Here is a 15,192-nt window from a genome sequence, read left to right as displayed (position 1 = left end):
CCGTCTCTCTACACAAACTCTGCAATGCAGGTTTGGAAAAAAACTTATGTCAAGCAAAATCCGTTATTTTCACATTGATTCAAAGTCCGTGAACCTGGAACTAATGTTTTCAGCGGATTTTTCTGGCTGGGTGTTTCGCAAACCGAACTAAACTATTACTTAGAAAGACAAATCATTTGTATTTAGCAATAGAATGAGTTTCACTTTTTAGCAGCATGATTGTTAACCATTTCACATGTGTAGGTTGGACGTTCTGTTTTAGCCTGATGCTGCGGTTCGTTATCTGGTTATAGCGGTTTTCACGAGCTTTCGAAACTCAGTTCTATAGTTATGAGCATATAACGAGTATTTACTTTTCATAGCCGTGAATTTCTGCTGAAATATTCACAGTGACGTCAGGTTTACAATAGACAACAACGAAATGACGTCATGAGCATTGACGTAAGCAACAAACCAGTTGACGTAGCTTTTCAACAAGTTCTTTAGGTAAACACCATTCGCCCTGCAAAGCACGGTCAGCAGACGACAAAGCAGCAGTCACGTGATCAACAACAATCAAGGACTGGGGGACGTCATAATCGATTTCATTGTTGATATGCGTTACTCCTCAACGCTTTACAAAGCAGGTAGTGTCAGCGCAGCCGAGTACATAGTTGGTGCGATTCCAGGTCGGATCATACCAAAAATTTTAAAAACGGCAACGATTGTGTTCTTTCTTGAATAACGCAGTGAGGAAAAGTCAGGTAATAATGTGATGACATCGTAAACCTGACATAAAACCAAAAATGAGTCCGGTCGCTGAAAGACCTTTGCTGTTGCAGAGCGGCAATAGATAGAACCAAAATATTATTACTACTTGTAAGTTAGTGCGATAGACAAGGAAGCGGAACAAGCTTCAAGCCGAGCAAAGCCAAGCTAGTGCAGTTCATTTCATTAAAGCAACACTGAAATGACAAAAGTAAATGCAAATGTAGCCGGTCTCTCCATGGAGAGGCCATGAATGCGTTCAGGCGACACCGTATGAATCACAATGGCAGTTGACACGTGGCTGCGTAAGCAGGGTTGCCGGAGTGAAAAAACAGAATCCATAAAGAATGAGATTAATGCTCCCTTACACAACTTTGACGAATGGATTTGTGTTTATACTGCAGTCGGGCCTGGTCGTATGGCAACACTGTAGGAGTGGTGCTCATAAGCAATTGCTTCATCTCACACATGTTTTGAAAACAGTGATGCAAAACTAAATAAACCAAACACATTCTTCTCTTTAATGAGAGTTTCCAGCTATAACGGTTTGTTAATTTTTTGCTTAAATAACAAACCTATATCATAGCGGTGATGATAGTAGTTCATTCTATGCTAGACAACAAAATCGGTCACTTTTGCATTGATTCACCGTCTGCAGATGTTAAATCAATGTAAAATGACGGATTTTGCCGTCAGGGTTGTCAGTGGGTGCAGTGATAGCCTATCATACAGAAAAGGGTTGATGAGCGAACAAGTGTGAAAATGGCTCACTAACCGGGAGAAATTAATGTTTCCAGATTACCTGGCATAAAAAAATCAAACAATTTATTTGCGCAATATCTGACATCCTTGCACAACAAGAGTTAAGGCTTGAAAAACGCCAAAAAAAGAAAATTTACATCAAATCTTACAGAATGAAACTGTTCACCAAGCATGTGATTGTAAAATTATACTTGCGCTCTTCTGGTGACTGCACTAGGCTATCACAAGGTGTTAAGAATGATACCAAGCTGTTGCTTCCGACGTTTCGTACTCCCTTGATAAAGTCAGTCGAGTTGACCGACAAAACATCAAAAATAAAAGCTGGTTATCATTCTTAACATCCTGTGGGAACCTAACGCAGTCACCAGAAAAACGCAAGTCATTTTATAACCGTTAGATCTTATAGGGCCAATGTTCATGCAAAACACTTTAGAAAAGCAAAAAATCACTCCACCATCGTTCTTACCTCTTGGCCCTGGTAAGCGTATCGAAGAAGCATGATAAATCAAGTAGTAATCAAAACATGTTATTTTTATGTAACATCGCTGCTTTTAAGAGTGGAAACAACGATAAAATAACACAAACTTAAACAATATTTACTACAAAAGAATCATGATTGTAGCAGCCCAAGCAAGTCTGAAGCAAATTTTATTTGATCGAAACGACCAGATTCCCCACTCGTACAGTCCGAAGCGAAAGTATGACAAAGGATTTTTGAGTGCAGTTATAGTTCGTTTCGGACAGCCTTGGCACATTAACAGGCGGATGTCCTCTCACCACGTTCGCGGTAAAAGCAACACACATTTAGATGGGATGAGAATATGGCCTGCCTGGCTCGATTAGTAAGCTAACTACTTTGTTAATGTAATCTGGAGCCAGAGTCATGCAGATCATAAGTAGGCACCAGTGCTGCCATGTTGTGGTTGACAGAAGTAAACTAGTAGATTCACAATTCAAATAGAAAGTGCTGATTACGTTGATTTAAAGTGCTGATTATATTGACTCAACATAAAATGATGTACACAGGCAACTCAATTAATAGAAGTCAGATTAAACATTACCAAGAACCAAAATATCTTTGGTTAAATATGACTTGACCAAAAGTGGATAGAAAGTTAGTGGTGTGCAACAGAGCAGTGTATGAGATGCTGAAAATCTGCCACTAGATCCCCGCTAGAAAATCCACCCTTTTCCAGTTGAGATGTATTTTACTGAAATATTTTCACATTTCCTTAAGTGTTTAGTTTTTTTGCATCTAATTGCATGTGTACATCATCTTTACACATGTGCAGTGTAAGCATGCATGTTCTGCGCATGTGCAAATGAAACTGCTGGATATCGGGATACATCAACCTAGTTGGCCTACTTTTGGTTGTTGCCACAGCCAATCATCAGTTACCTCATAATGATGCTCCTTGTTCTGTTGTATGACGTCAATGCACATCTCTGCCAGGTTGATGATCACTTTCAACTGCATGGTGGGGTCGAGCTCCAGTGCCTCTGTCACGTCAATTAGTTAGTTACGCCAATAGGCTTTCAGTATTTCTGACGTCTCCCACACCTTAAGGGTGTTACAACTGTTACTGGGTTTCATATGCAAGGGGTCCAACCAAACAGCCCCTCTAGTTTGACCGTTCTTAAAACCCCTGTTGCACTACAAGCCATTGCACATTTAGCAGTTGAAATTTCGATTCTATTCAACAGATTGAGTTTCGCTTTTAGCAGCATGATCGTTACTTACTTCACAATGTAGATTCTAACGACCTGTTTTAGCCTGATGATCGAGTTCGCTGTGGTAATAGCGAATTGCACTAGCTTTGGGAAAGACAGCAGCCTCAAACCAAACAAAAGAGCCGCATTAAAGAACGACTCACTCACTTCAACACCATTTGTCATAGCACATGACGAGGGAACTGTGTTCCGAAAGCTAGTGCAATTCGCTACGGCCACAGCGAACTCGCAGCATCAGGCTAAAACAGGTCGTTTGTATTTACATTGTGAAGTACTCTACTATTACCAGTTTACCACCCATAGCAATAAAGAAATAAGAATTGCAATATACTTTCATGTATGAGGTTTGCAAGATTTCAATTAATTAATATAAAGCAACATAACATAACTTAACAATATGTTCATATCACTCAGCAAACATATTAAGCTGCTACAAGCTTCTATAAAATTCAACGGCGTTTCTACAAATTAACTACAGCACCAGCCAATGCAGACGTGACGTGGCACGGTCTGATTGGTGGAGACGTGCAATGCACACAGCACCAGTGTAAATGCATTTATTTACACAGAAAAACACAAAATCGTATGAATCTCGTTAACTAAAAGTGAAAAGAACCACACCAAAAGCCACACGCTATCGAATCAACAGAAGAATTCACTGACACAAATTACCTTCGTCTCCGGCAGCTAGAAATCAAAGATAGAACATATGACAATTATGCGGTACCAAGTGGCAAAGTGGAGAACACAACGTCATTTTAACATGGTCAAAGGAAACCTTCTAGCGAAAGATAGCAGGCCAAATATGATTGGTCAAGGACGCAGGTATGCATCATAAGGCCTGGGTTAGGTACCACACCACAATGCCTTCGTATAGTAGCCTATGCGGTCTTGAACCAGGGTTGCCAAGATGGAGCCTCCACATCCACATGTGTAGATGATTCTCAATCACCACTCTTGGATAGAGAGGAGATCCTGATAATGGGGTCTTCACTTGAACCAATACCAATACCTTCTTACGGGTAAAGGGGATTATAAAAATAAAGCCACGAAAATACATACAGTCAGCATTGTGAGAAGTGATTTAAAAAAAGAATTTCCGACTGAAATTCTCTGAAGCTATCGGCATGGCGCAACGGCAAGAGAATGCAAAGATGGGAGTCGCGGGTGGCGCGAAACCAACGCGGTTATGACACAACAGCGTAGGAATACAAGCTCTCACCGTCAACTTTGGCAAAATCCGACACTCTGGTGTAGTTGACTAGTGCGGCGTCTTCTAGGCATTTCTTAACGGTAGCTTTGACGTCAGCAGCATCAGCAGGATACCCCGACTCGGTCATAGCCTGTCCATAACAATGCAGTGTCAACATCGCAGTGACGACAGGACCGCATCACTTGCCCATGGGTCAGCTTACATCAAATGTCAATTTAAAAAGTCAATAAGCTTCAACATCAACCTACAGCGTACATGCAGACGCCCAAGCAAAACAATCCAAGACATGGATTCTACGTCCAGAATAATGGGTTTCTCACGAGAGGGCATCGGAGAGCAGGGTCACGAAGATGGATATGTTAAGCTTCAACATTTTGTTACGACTCAACAGCGACCACTGTGGAGAGTTGTACATGAAAAAGGCCTCAGATCGTTCCGTATTTTATCTTCAAAATCGTTTTCAACAAACCTCAACAATCAACATTCTTCTGTGACTTCACAACTAGCTTGGCTTCAGAAACGCAACTTTAGCCCCCCAAAAGTTGCCAGCACAGGAATATCGACAATCGTCATTTAACTGAGCTAAAAGAGGGTGGGGAATCTCTGGGAGGCTAAATGTAAACATTAGAGTCTAATGTCTAATGATTAGACCTTTGTTCGCTTATAATTTGGGTGGAAAGGCAACATCTGAATCAGCCGCTTTAGCATCGTCGCTTATAAACACAGGCCTGAAGACGTGCTAATACTAAACGATGTCTATCTTTGCTTGCACCTTGCTTGGGAGCATTTTTGTCTTACAGAAGGCAGAGATCCAAATGTCTGCTTGATAGCAATTCAATCTTGCCTCTCCACCCTAGCGCTGGGTAGGAGCCTCCAAACTCACCCTTTCAAGAAACAAGAGCGTTGACTTGAGTCCTCCTTGAGGCCTCCCAAACGGAAAGCAGTAGCGGAAATGGGTAATTTGTTGCTTGAGATGAACCAAGAGACGCTCGCGGATCTCAGCAAACCTCTGCACCTCATCCAAGGTGATCGTTATAGCCCCTTCTGGGAGCTGTCTGTGTTGAAAAGAATCGGAGTAACGTTAGAAGACGCGGGTGCAAATGAGAGTGATCTTTGTAATGTCAGAATACAACGCACAGCAACCGCTGAAACGACATCTTCACAGTCCAATATTTCTTACATAGTTTTATGTACAAATTATTATCGCCTTCATCAAGAATACGCCATCAAAGGATGTATACAATGCGGAAATGATTGATTGAGGGAATCTTTATACCCGGACTAAAAAAGCCTCTGATAGGTTATTCCTGGCAGTTTCGCATGCAGAGGCTTAAAACCACTGAAGCAGACTCGTCACTAACATTTACAGAGTAAAATTTCAGCTTGTTATTGTCTACGAGTTACTCCATCCACTAAGTGCGGCTGAATGGAGAGCAGTTCTTAAAATGTGCAGCTGAGAGCTGATCCACAATGAGTCTTCAATTATATCAAATACGTCACCACTATCAAAAAGTATTGCTAGCACTGACTGCGCCGTAACTGCCAGGTAACAATCCCCAGAAACCGTGCCGCTTATTCCATGGCGGCGCAGCGTCGGGATTAATGACGAGACAAAGAGGTGGTCTGGTGAAACTTTAAGCTATTTGTTTTCATATTTGAAACAATACAACAAACAGATATTATACTGGGGACAGGGCGGGATATTAGCAACATTGATACAACAATAACAAAAAAAACAAATGTTTTGTAATTGTTTGAAAAATGTTATCCCCATTAATTTGTGGTTTAAGTGTTTGTGGTTAAATTACTTAGCTCCAAAAGCTGCAACATTTGACACCCACATAAGATGTAAACAACAAAGCAGAAAGCAACTGGGCTATTCCTTACTTATTTCCAAAGATGTGGGTGGTGCAGAAGGCATAGCTAAAGTGAAGCAGTGTCGAATCAATCATCACGCCCCTCTCCGCTCTGGTCAGCAAGTCTAGGCAAAAGAAGCGTCAGATATGTTTGGAATGTTGTCATTTTTCACTAGAGACATCAACCAGACAACAAAACCCGTCATTTTTAACGTATTAATTATCCAACGTGTGCAGACGTTGAATCTATGTAAAAATGACGGATTTTGTTGTCTGGAAACCGACGACGGCATAAGCACGGGCCAACCCAACACCACTTTCAAGGATGTAGTCAAACTCCTATCATTCCACTATTTAACAGTGATGTAATAAACCGAGCACTCGGTGGTATAACCGATGTTCCAAGAAGTGCTACCGGCTTCGGTGTATGAGCGCTTGGAACGGGCAAGTTGCCCTGATGGAGGAAGTGTCATCTAAACACATTTGTTGATTCAAACTCTAGCACATGAACAACGTTGCGCTGCCTTGCTCAACCAGCTGTAGCCTTGTAGGTGATTCCTTTAAAGGCAAAAAGGCTAAACCTTGTTCACAAACTGCCGATTGCTAAGTGGCGCCACCCTGACTATAGCCCTTGATTTATCTCATGATTATGAACATTAGGCTGCTTCAGAGAGAAATGTCTATGTCCCTTCTTAGGGATATGTCATGTTGAATCGAAGTAATAGTCACAATAATAAAATATCTTTATTATTAAATAATTTAGAAAACAATACTAACTATTCAAATTAATTTCAAATAGTCTAAAAACTTAACAGACGAATCACGCAGCCGTGGGAACTCGACGTAGGAAATAGATCAAGGAAGCTGTTTGTAGCTACAGTTTCAATAGGATCACAGAACCTTTCACACAGCACTTTAGATATTGAGATTCTTTTTATTTGGCATGCTGTATGAGCTGAGTGAATATGTTTTTAAGGAAGTAATGGCTAACAAGATTATCTTTCTGCGGTAACCTAATCCTTGTAGGCTTAGCAGAAAAAATAACATCACTGTTATGGCTAATCAATAATGGTACCCGGACATTTCGCCGAAAGACATTTTTCCGAAAAGACATTTTGCCGAAAGACATTTTGCCGAATAGACATTTTTCCGAAACTCATTTTGCCGAAAGGACTAAATGCCGATTGTACAAATTGGCAAAATTATAGAATTCGGCAATTAGTCCTGTCGGCAAAATGAGTTTCGGCAAAATGTCCTTTCGGCAAAATGTCCGCGCACGATCAATAATAAGGATATTAAATAATATTGATTTCCGACAGAAATGTTCATACCATGCGTTGCTTTTCAGAAATTGTTTTATTTAACAGCTTTTTTCATAAACATTTTTAGAATCAGATCGAGATTACTTTTTGTAAAAATCAATATGAAAGTAGTACTTGAAATTCAACCGAACTACTAAGCAATCCAAAGCGGTTTGAGCTTTCAATGATGGAGGCATGCAGTCTAAAGCATCGTAGTCTAATCGCAGCAATCCTTGACCTTATGGTGGTGGCAGCCGTCTTCGCCTTGCTGAAAAGCTGGCAACATGTGCAGGCTAATCATCCCCGCCTACGGAAGTGCTTCAAATTATCGAGTACGTACCGTCACAGCAGCAACTCTAAACTCAAGTCTGTTAAATAACCCTGTCGTCTGCAACCCGCAAATTTTTGAAATTCAAACAATGATCGCGAGACACATTGTGTAGATTTTCCAAAGAAAAACTTAAATGTAGGTTGCTGCGTGATTGGTCTATTTCAAGCTTACTAATGTATCGTACCATTCAAATAGCAGAGATGCCTGTGACAGCCCCGGACGCCATAACGAGCGCAATATTCGTCCAAGACAAAGACCTGGCCAGGAGAGAACCAGCCCTGGAACAAAACAGAATGGCTTCACTGGAGAGCTGACAAAGTTTCATTATGATGGATAACAAACACAATGTCATAGTCTCCAACAAGCAGATGAGATATACCATGGGAGACCAACGATACTGGCTTAACAACGTGAACTGACAGGGTAAAAAGGTGATTCCAATACTTCATTCCAAGCATCAGCAACTACGCCCACCCAATTTATTACACCTAGACCGAGAGCCTACGACAGAAGATTTCACCCCATAAGGTACAAAAGGTTTGACCCCTTGAAGTTACTGGGGTCAACCATGTCACTCACAAAAAGTATGGAAGATTGACCGCACCGGGTGGATCTGGACCCTAGAGCCCCCTAAAAAGCCCAAAAAGGGGGTTAATTTCACCCCATAAGGTACATGGACCAAACTTGGTGAAAACGAAGTTCTATGTCAGGACATCACAAAAATATCAAATCTAACAATATTTTCGAGTGGAAAGGTGATGTAAGACTCCTCCCAAAGTGACCCCCCAGGGGGTTAATTTCACCCCATAAGGTACATGGACCAAAGTTGGTCAAAACGAAGTCTTATGTCAGGACATCACAAAAATATCAAATCTAACAATATTTTCGGGTGGAAAGGTGATGTAAGATGCCTTCAAAGTGACTTCCCTTAATGTGACCCCCTCGGAAGGTTTATTCCACCCCATAAGGTACATGGACCAAACTTGGTCAAAATGAAGTCTTATGTCAGGACATCACAAAAATATCAAATCTAACAATATTTTCGGGTGGAAAGGTGGTGTAAGATGACTTCAAAGTGACTTTCCTTAATGTGACCCCCTCGAAAGGTGAATTTCACCCCATAAAGTACATGGACCAAACTTGGTCAAAACGAAGTCTTATGTCAGGACATCACAAAAATATCAAATCTAACAATATTTTCGGGTGGAAAGGTGATGTAAGATGTCATCAAAGTGACCCCCAGAGGGTTTATTTCACCATAGAGTACATGGACCAAACGTGGTCAAAACGAAGTCTTCTAGGGCACCACAAAATATCAAATCTAACAATACTCTCAGTTGGAAAGGTGATAAAAGACCTACCCAAAAGTGAATCTCCTCCTATAGTTTAATTTACTTCATCCCTTTCTCGAACCAACCTAGGTGTAACGAAAGTGCTATGCCAGGACAGTACGAATGGATTAAATTTAAAAATATTTTTATATAGGTTTTGATGAAATACATTCACACGCTGTCCCATGATGCATGAAATGGAACTATAGCCTACTTTACAAAAAGTTTTTGTATAAATCATATTCAGTCAATCGAAAAAAGGCAACAGGACATGACAATACATGGCTTTGTAACACCAAAAACAGAAAGTACATAAGAAGCATATAGGCTACAGTAGCCAGAAAATTGATCCAAGATCTTGATACGACCACTAAATGTGGACTTAATCGAACAACTGACTATCCAAATCAAAACGTTTCGAAATGAATCATTTGGAACGTTAATTTAGGCAGTAATGAACATTTTCCAGCTGCTACAATAAATAACCCAATAAACCCAATGTAGTAAATTTTTGTTTAATGCCATTTGCTTCATGTCTCCAATCAGTTATTGTAACTGTTCATTCATAAACAGAGATTGTTCGTGTAAATGTAAACGGTCGTTTCTTTATTCTTCATTGTCACTGCTGTCGCTTTCACTTTCTTCATCTTATTCTTCAGATTCATACAATTCTCCTGTTATATACAGAGATAAAGCAAGCTGTCTGCGATGTACCAGCCCCAAGCAATGTGGTTATCCGCACGTCTGACACTGACTGTCTTGTAATTGGCCTAGGTTGCTATGGAACTTTTGATCCTTCATTAAAGATATGGATAGAAGCTGGCTTGCAAAGCAATAACACGCAGCGGTACATCAACATCAACCAGCTGCATAGGCCTACCGCACTTGGAGTGACGATTTGCAAGTGTTTACCTGCATATCATGCCTTTACAGATTCTGATTACACCTCGTCATTTAGCAGGAAAGGGAAAGTGCGGCCGCTGAAATTACTCCAAGGAAACCACGAAGCGCAGGCTGAACATTTTCCAGCTGCTACAATAAATAACCCAATAAACCCAATGTAGTAAATTTTTGTTTAATGCCATTTGTTCATGTCTCCAATCAGTTATTGTAACTGTTCATTCATAAACAGAAATTGTTTGTGTAAATGTAAACGGTCGTTTCTTTATTCTTCATTGTCACTGGTGTCGCTTTCACTTTCTTCGTCTTATTCTTCAGATTCATACAATTCTCCTGTTATATACAGAGAAATAAAGACTACGAAACAATTGCTATTATGCACTACAGATATGCGTAACATACAATAGTAATTTTATTATCTTTTACAGACGTCTATTTTTCTTCGAATAATGCAACATTGCAACTTACTATTAACTGGAAAAAGTTCAACATTTATTTGTTATTTAGTGCACCCAGGCATTTTTCTCAAGATTGCAGAAACTATTGGTTATAGGTTCCTAAAACGAAACTTTACAGCCAGTTATTGGCTAATGTTTACAGTAAGAAAGTAAATGACAGATAGACCAGGAGAAAGTTTTATATTTATAAAGGGTAACCCAAGCGACATCCAATGTTGTTTACCTTCTTCTTGACTTTCCTGGATGAGATCAGATTCCACGCAGAGACATCTAAAGATGCTTTATACCTTTACCTTCAAACCACACCACTTTATAACAACCTCCTTCTTCTTTCCAGCCATAGCCTACTCTAGCAGCGACGTTGCTGCTTGTTCACTTCTAGTTGAAGATAACCACCATCTTGTGATGAGATGAGTGCGCCTTGTCTTCTGGAGAAGTACTCGTAAACAAAGTGGTAGAGTACTACTATCTACAGTAGCTTCTGGTATGCATGATATCCTTTCATTTTCTTTTTTGGGTTTGTAGCCGTCTAAAAACATTTGTAAACGGACTTCGTTGACATAATTAATTTTCTTGTTTTTGTACATGTTACACACAAAGTTCTCTATTGCGATGATAATGTCTTCACTAATTTCTTTGTCTTGTCCGAGTTGGCTAAAAGCTGCCTGCGCTTCGTGGTTTCCTTGGAGTAATTTCAGCGGCCGCACTTTCCCTTTCCTGCTAAATGACGAGGTGTAATCAGAATCTGTAAAGGCATGATATGCAGGTAAACACTTGCAAATCGTCACTCCAAGTGCGGTAGGCCTATGCAGCTGGTTGATGTTGATGTACCGCTGCGTGTTATTGCTTTGCAAGCCAGCTTCTATCCATATCTTTAATGAAGGATCAAAAGTTCCATAGCAACCTAGGCCAATTACAAGACAGTCAGTGTCAGACGTGCGGATAACCACATTGCTTGGGGCTGGTACATCGCAGACAGCTTGCTTTATCTCTGTATATAACAGGAGAATTGTATGAATCTGAAGAATAAGATGAAGAAAGTGAAAGCGACAGCAGTGACAATGAAGAATAAAGAAACGACCGTTTACATTTACACGAACAATCTCTGTTTATGAATGAACAGTTACAATAACTGATTGGAGACATGAAGCAAATGGCATTAAACAAAAATTTACTACATTGGGTTTATTGGGTTATTTATTGTAGCAGCTGGAAAATGTTCATTACTGCCTAAATTAACGTTCCAAATGATTCATTTCGAAACGTTTTGATTTGGATAGTCAGTTGTTCGATTAAGTCCACATTTAGTGGTCGTATCAAGATCTTGGATCAATTTTCTGGCTACTGTAGCCTATATGCTTCTTATGTACTTTCTGTTTTTGGTGTTACAAAGCCATGTATTGTCATGTCCTGTTGCCTTTTTTCGATTGACTGAATATGATTTATACAAAAACTTTTTGTAAAGTAGGCTATAGTTCCATTTCATGCATCATGGGACAGCGTGTGAATGTATTTCATCAAAACCTATATAAAAATATTTTTAAATTTAATCCATTCGTACTGTCCTGGCATAGCACTTTCGTTACACCTAGGTTGGTTCGAGAAAGGGATGAAGTAAATTAAACTATAGGAGGAGATTCACTTTTGGGTAGGTCTTTTATCACCTTTCCAACTGAGAGTATTGTTAGATTTGATATTTTGTGGTGCCCTAGAAGACTTCGTTTTGACCACGTTTGGTCCATGTACTCTATGGTGAAATAAACCCTCTGGGGGTCACTTTGATGACATCTTACATCACCTTTCCACCCGAAAATATTGTTAGATTTGATATTTTTGTGATGTCCTGACATAAGACTTCGTTTTGACCAAGTTTGGTCCATGTACTTTATGGGGTGAAATTCACCTTCCGAGGGGGTCACATTAAGGAAAGTCACTTTGAAGTCATCTTACACCACCTTTCCACCCGAAAATATTGTTAGATTTGATATTTTTGTGATGTCCTGACATAAGACTTCATTTTGACCAAGTTTGGTCCATGTACCTTATGGGGTGGAATAAACCTTCCGAGGGGGTCACATTAAGGGAAGTCACTTTGAAGGCATCTTACATCACCTTTCCACCCGAAAATATTGTTAGATTTGATATTTTTGTGATGTCCTGACATAAGACTTCGTTTTGACCAACTTTGGTCCATGTACCTTATGGGGTGAAATTAACCCCCTGGGGGGTCACTTTGGGGGGAGTCTTACATCACCTTTCCACTCGAAAATATTGTTAGATTTGATATTTTTGTGATGTCCTGACATAGAACTTCGTTTTCACCAAGTTTGGTCCATGTACCTTATGGGGTGAAATTAACCCCCTTTTTGGGCTTTTTAGGGGGCTCTAGGGTCCAGATCCACCCGGTGCGGTCAATCTTCCATACTTTTTGTGAGTGACATGGTTGACCCCAGTAACTTCAAGGGGTCAAACCTTTTGTACCTTATGGGGTGAAATCTTCTGTCGTAGGCTCCCAGACTAACCCTGGGTAGAGGTGAGCAGTGTTTTCAACAACGCCATTAAATGCCCTGTCAAGACACAGCCGCATGCAATACGTAGGAGTCGAACAAACGCCCTCTCAAGCAACGGTTAGATGCTTGGTGAGCCGCGAAATCGAGATAATCCACCACAATGACCTAGCTAGAAAGAAAATTTTATGTGGGCAAAAGCAATTGTTGGGGGAGCAAACATTTTAATATTTGAAATAAAGAGTTTGTTTAAAAATATAGCTACTGAATAAAGTCAAACATTTATGAAAAGTCATTCAACAAGTAAAAAAATGTCATTAAAACATTGTAATAGTAATAAAAATCCGTTTTTAGGGGGCAAGATAAAATTTTAGGGGGGTGATTGGTTCTCCGAGCCTCCTACTGCGTGACTACGCCCCTGACCCACAATGAGCAAAAATCCACACGACCCTGAGGTTTGCATGACGTAATTCTATGCATTGTTTCTAAATCAGTCTAAAATAAATCATTTCATTTCATTTATATTCAATCAAGCATTGATAATATGGAAGACATGAACAGGGATTCTGTAAACTTCGCTGCTATCAGTATCAATGTAACTTAGCCACGTTTAACATAACAAGACTGACCAAACATGAATAACTGTCGTTCAGCCTGTGATCCAGAGTAAGTCTCTGCAGCATCTCGAAGTAGTTGGCATGATCATACTTCCAGGGTTCGACTGATGTAAAATACTCCAGGCCACCGTTTCCCTTCTCCTGGGCCTTGTCAGAGTCTAAGGAATCATCGGATGTGAAAACCACCACGCAAGATTCATTAAATTGTTGTGTATTCTAAGGTTCCACAGCTTTCAGGTTGTGGGCTGTGGCAAAAGCTTTTGTTTGAATATTTGAGCTACCTTAAACATTTATTGCGGCTCATTTAGCTGTATTTTTTTAGTCGCATTCATATATAAAGAGTAAAGACATCCTTGCAACTGCACAACATTTAACATAATTACATAACAAAGTGAAGATAAACTATAAATTACGAACGTTTTCGGCCATACACATGTTAGCCCTTATCAATTGTGTTATTATGTCAAATGTTGTGTAGTTGCTGGGATGTATTTGTGGATGGTTCAAGAAAATTACTTCTTTACTAAAATTGTATTCATATATAAGCCTAAGCAATTAATTTATGAAGTGTTGCCATGTGTCGGAGGAATAACTTGCATCAACATCGCGTTGAGCGAAAAACTCCACAACCGTTTGAAGAAAAATGTATCACAAGTAAAATAGCTGCTCTTTTGTTTACATAGAATCTTAGTATACAATAACTAATGCAAAAGTAACATTGGTCGTCTGCCAAAGCAGAATCTTCCAAAATTTCTTAGTCAAATAGAATTTATAAGTTGTTATTATTTATTGGTTATTTCGTTTCGTCGTCGTCGTGTAAGCCTCTGGGGCCGAGGGTCTATCCTTTTACCACCCCAGATACACGATGTTCCCGGACTACACTGGAAGGCTGCTAGAGAGCAGCCAGTCTTTGGTTTCATCATCCATGACACGCAGACCTTCCACTCCATCAGGTGGCTTGAAGATGGAGCAGTGATTGATGATGTGGTTTAATAAGCTAATACAAAAAAGCGTCGACTTTTGGATTGAGAAAGTCTCCTCTGAAGCTTTACAGTTCCACATGGTTGAGGTTTTGAACCACTAACTCAAGTTCCGTCACCTAGATTGACAGTGGGAAGTTTCTAGTTCCCATCTACCAGTGTTCCGGAGGCTCGTTTACCTCGACGCAGTGCCAGAGAAGCTAGTCGAATGTCGAGTCTTGGTATCATTGTTTATGCTCAATTGCTCTTGCCTTGCTTAATTTGTTTGTTAGCGTCTTTGCCTGCGAAAAAGGCGCCTTTTTAAAGGAAGGGCAACACTGTGTCGTTCTTGCCAGTTCAGTGCGATGTTAGATACCGTCCGGGCGGCGAAATTTTTTTCCCACGAACTTTTTGCTACTTTGCATACAGTTTGTACTTATACCGTGTGAATGCAAACATTTTTTCGTTGGCGTGTTTGG

General features: G+C 40.1%; 1 protein-coding gene across 1 annotated transcript in view; it reads right to left on the bottom strand.

The window, feature by feature from the left end:
- Positions 1-15,192, bottom strand: part of LOC145778384 (calcium-dependent secretion activator 1-like) — a 39,920-nt gene that overhangs the window by 11,817 nt on the left and 12,911 nt on the right. Inside the window, exons 14-19 of the mRNA XM_082589861.1 lie at positions 13,767-13,912; positions 8,126-8,219; positions 6,341-6,434; positions 5,337-5,508; positions 4,463-4,583; positions 2,909-3,009 (exon numbers count right to left, since the gene is read on the bottom strand). Of these exons, the coding sequence (XP_082445987.1) occupies positions 2,909-3,009; positions 4,463-4,583; positions 5,337-5,508; positions 6,341-6,434; positions 8,126-8,219; positions 13,767-13,912 (728 nt within the window). The remainder of the gene's footprint in view (positions 1-2,908; positions 3,010-4,462; positions 4,584-5,336; positions 5,509-6,340; positions 6,435-8,125; positions 8,220-13,766; positions 13,913-15,192) is intronic.

This window comes from Aplidium turbinatum, chromosome 10 (genome assembly GCF_918807975.1).
Source record: "Aplidium turbinatum chromosome 10, kaAplTurb1.1, whole genome shotgun sequence".
In the NCBI taxonomy this organism is placed as follows: Eukaryota; Metazoa; Chordata; class Ascidiacea; order Aplousobranchia; family Polyclinidae; genus Aplidium; species Aplidium turbinatum.
The sequence above is the reverse complement of the archived record's forward strand: the minus strand, read 5'-3'. Positions and strand labels throughout refer to the sequence as shown.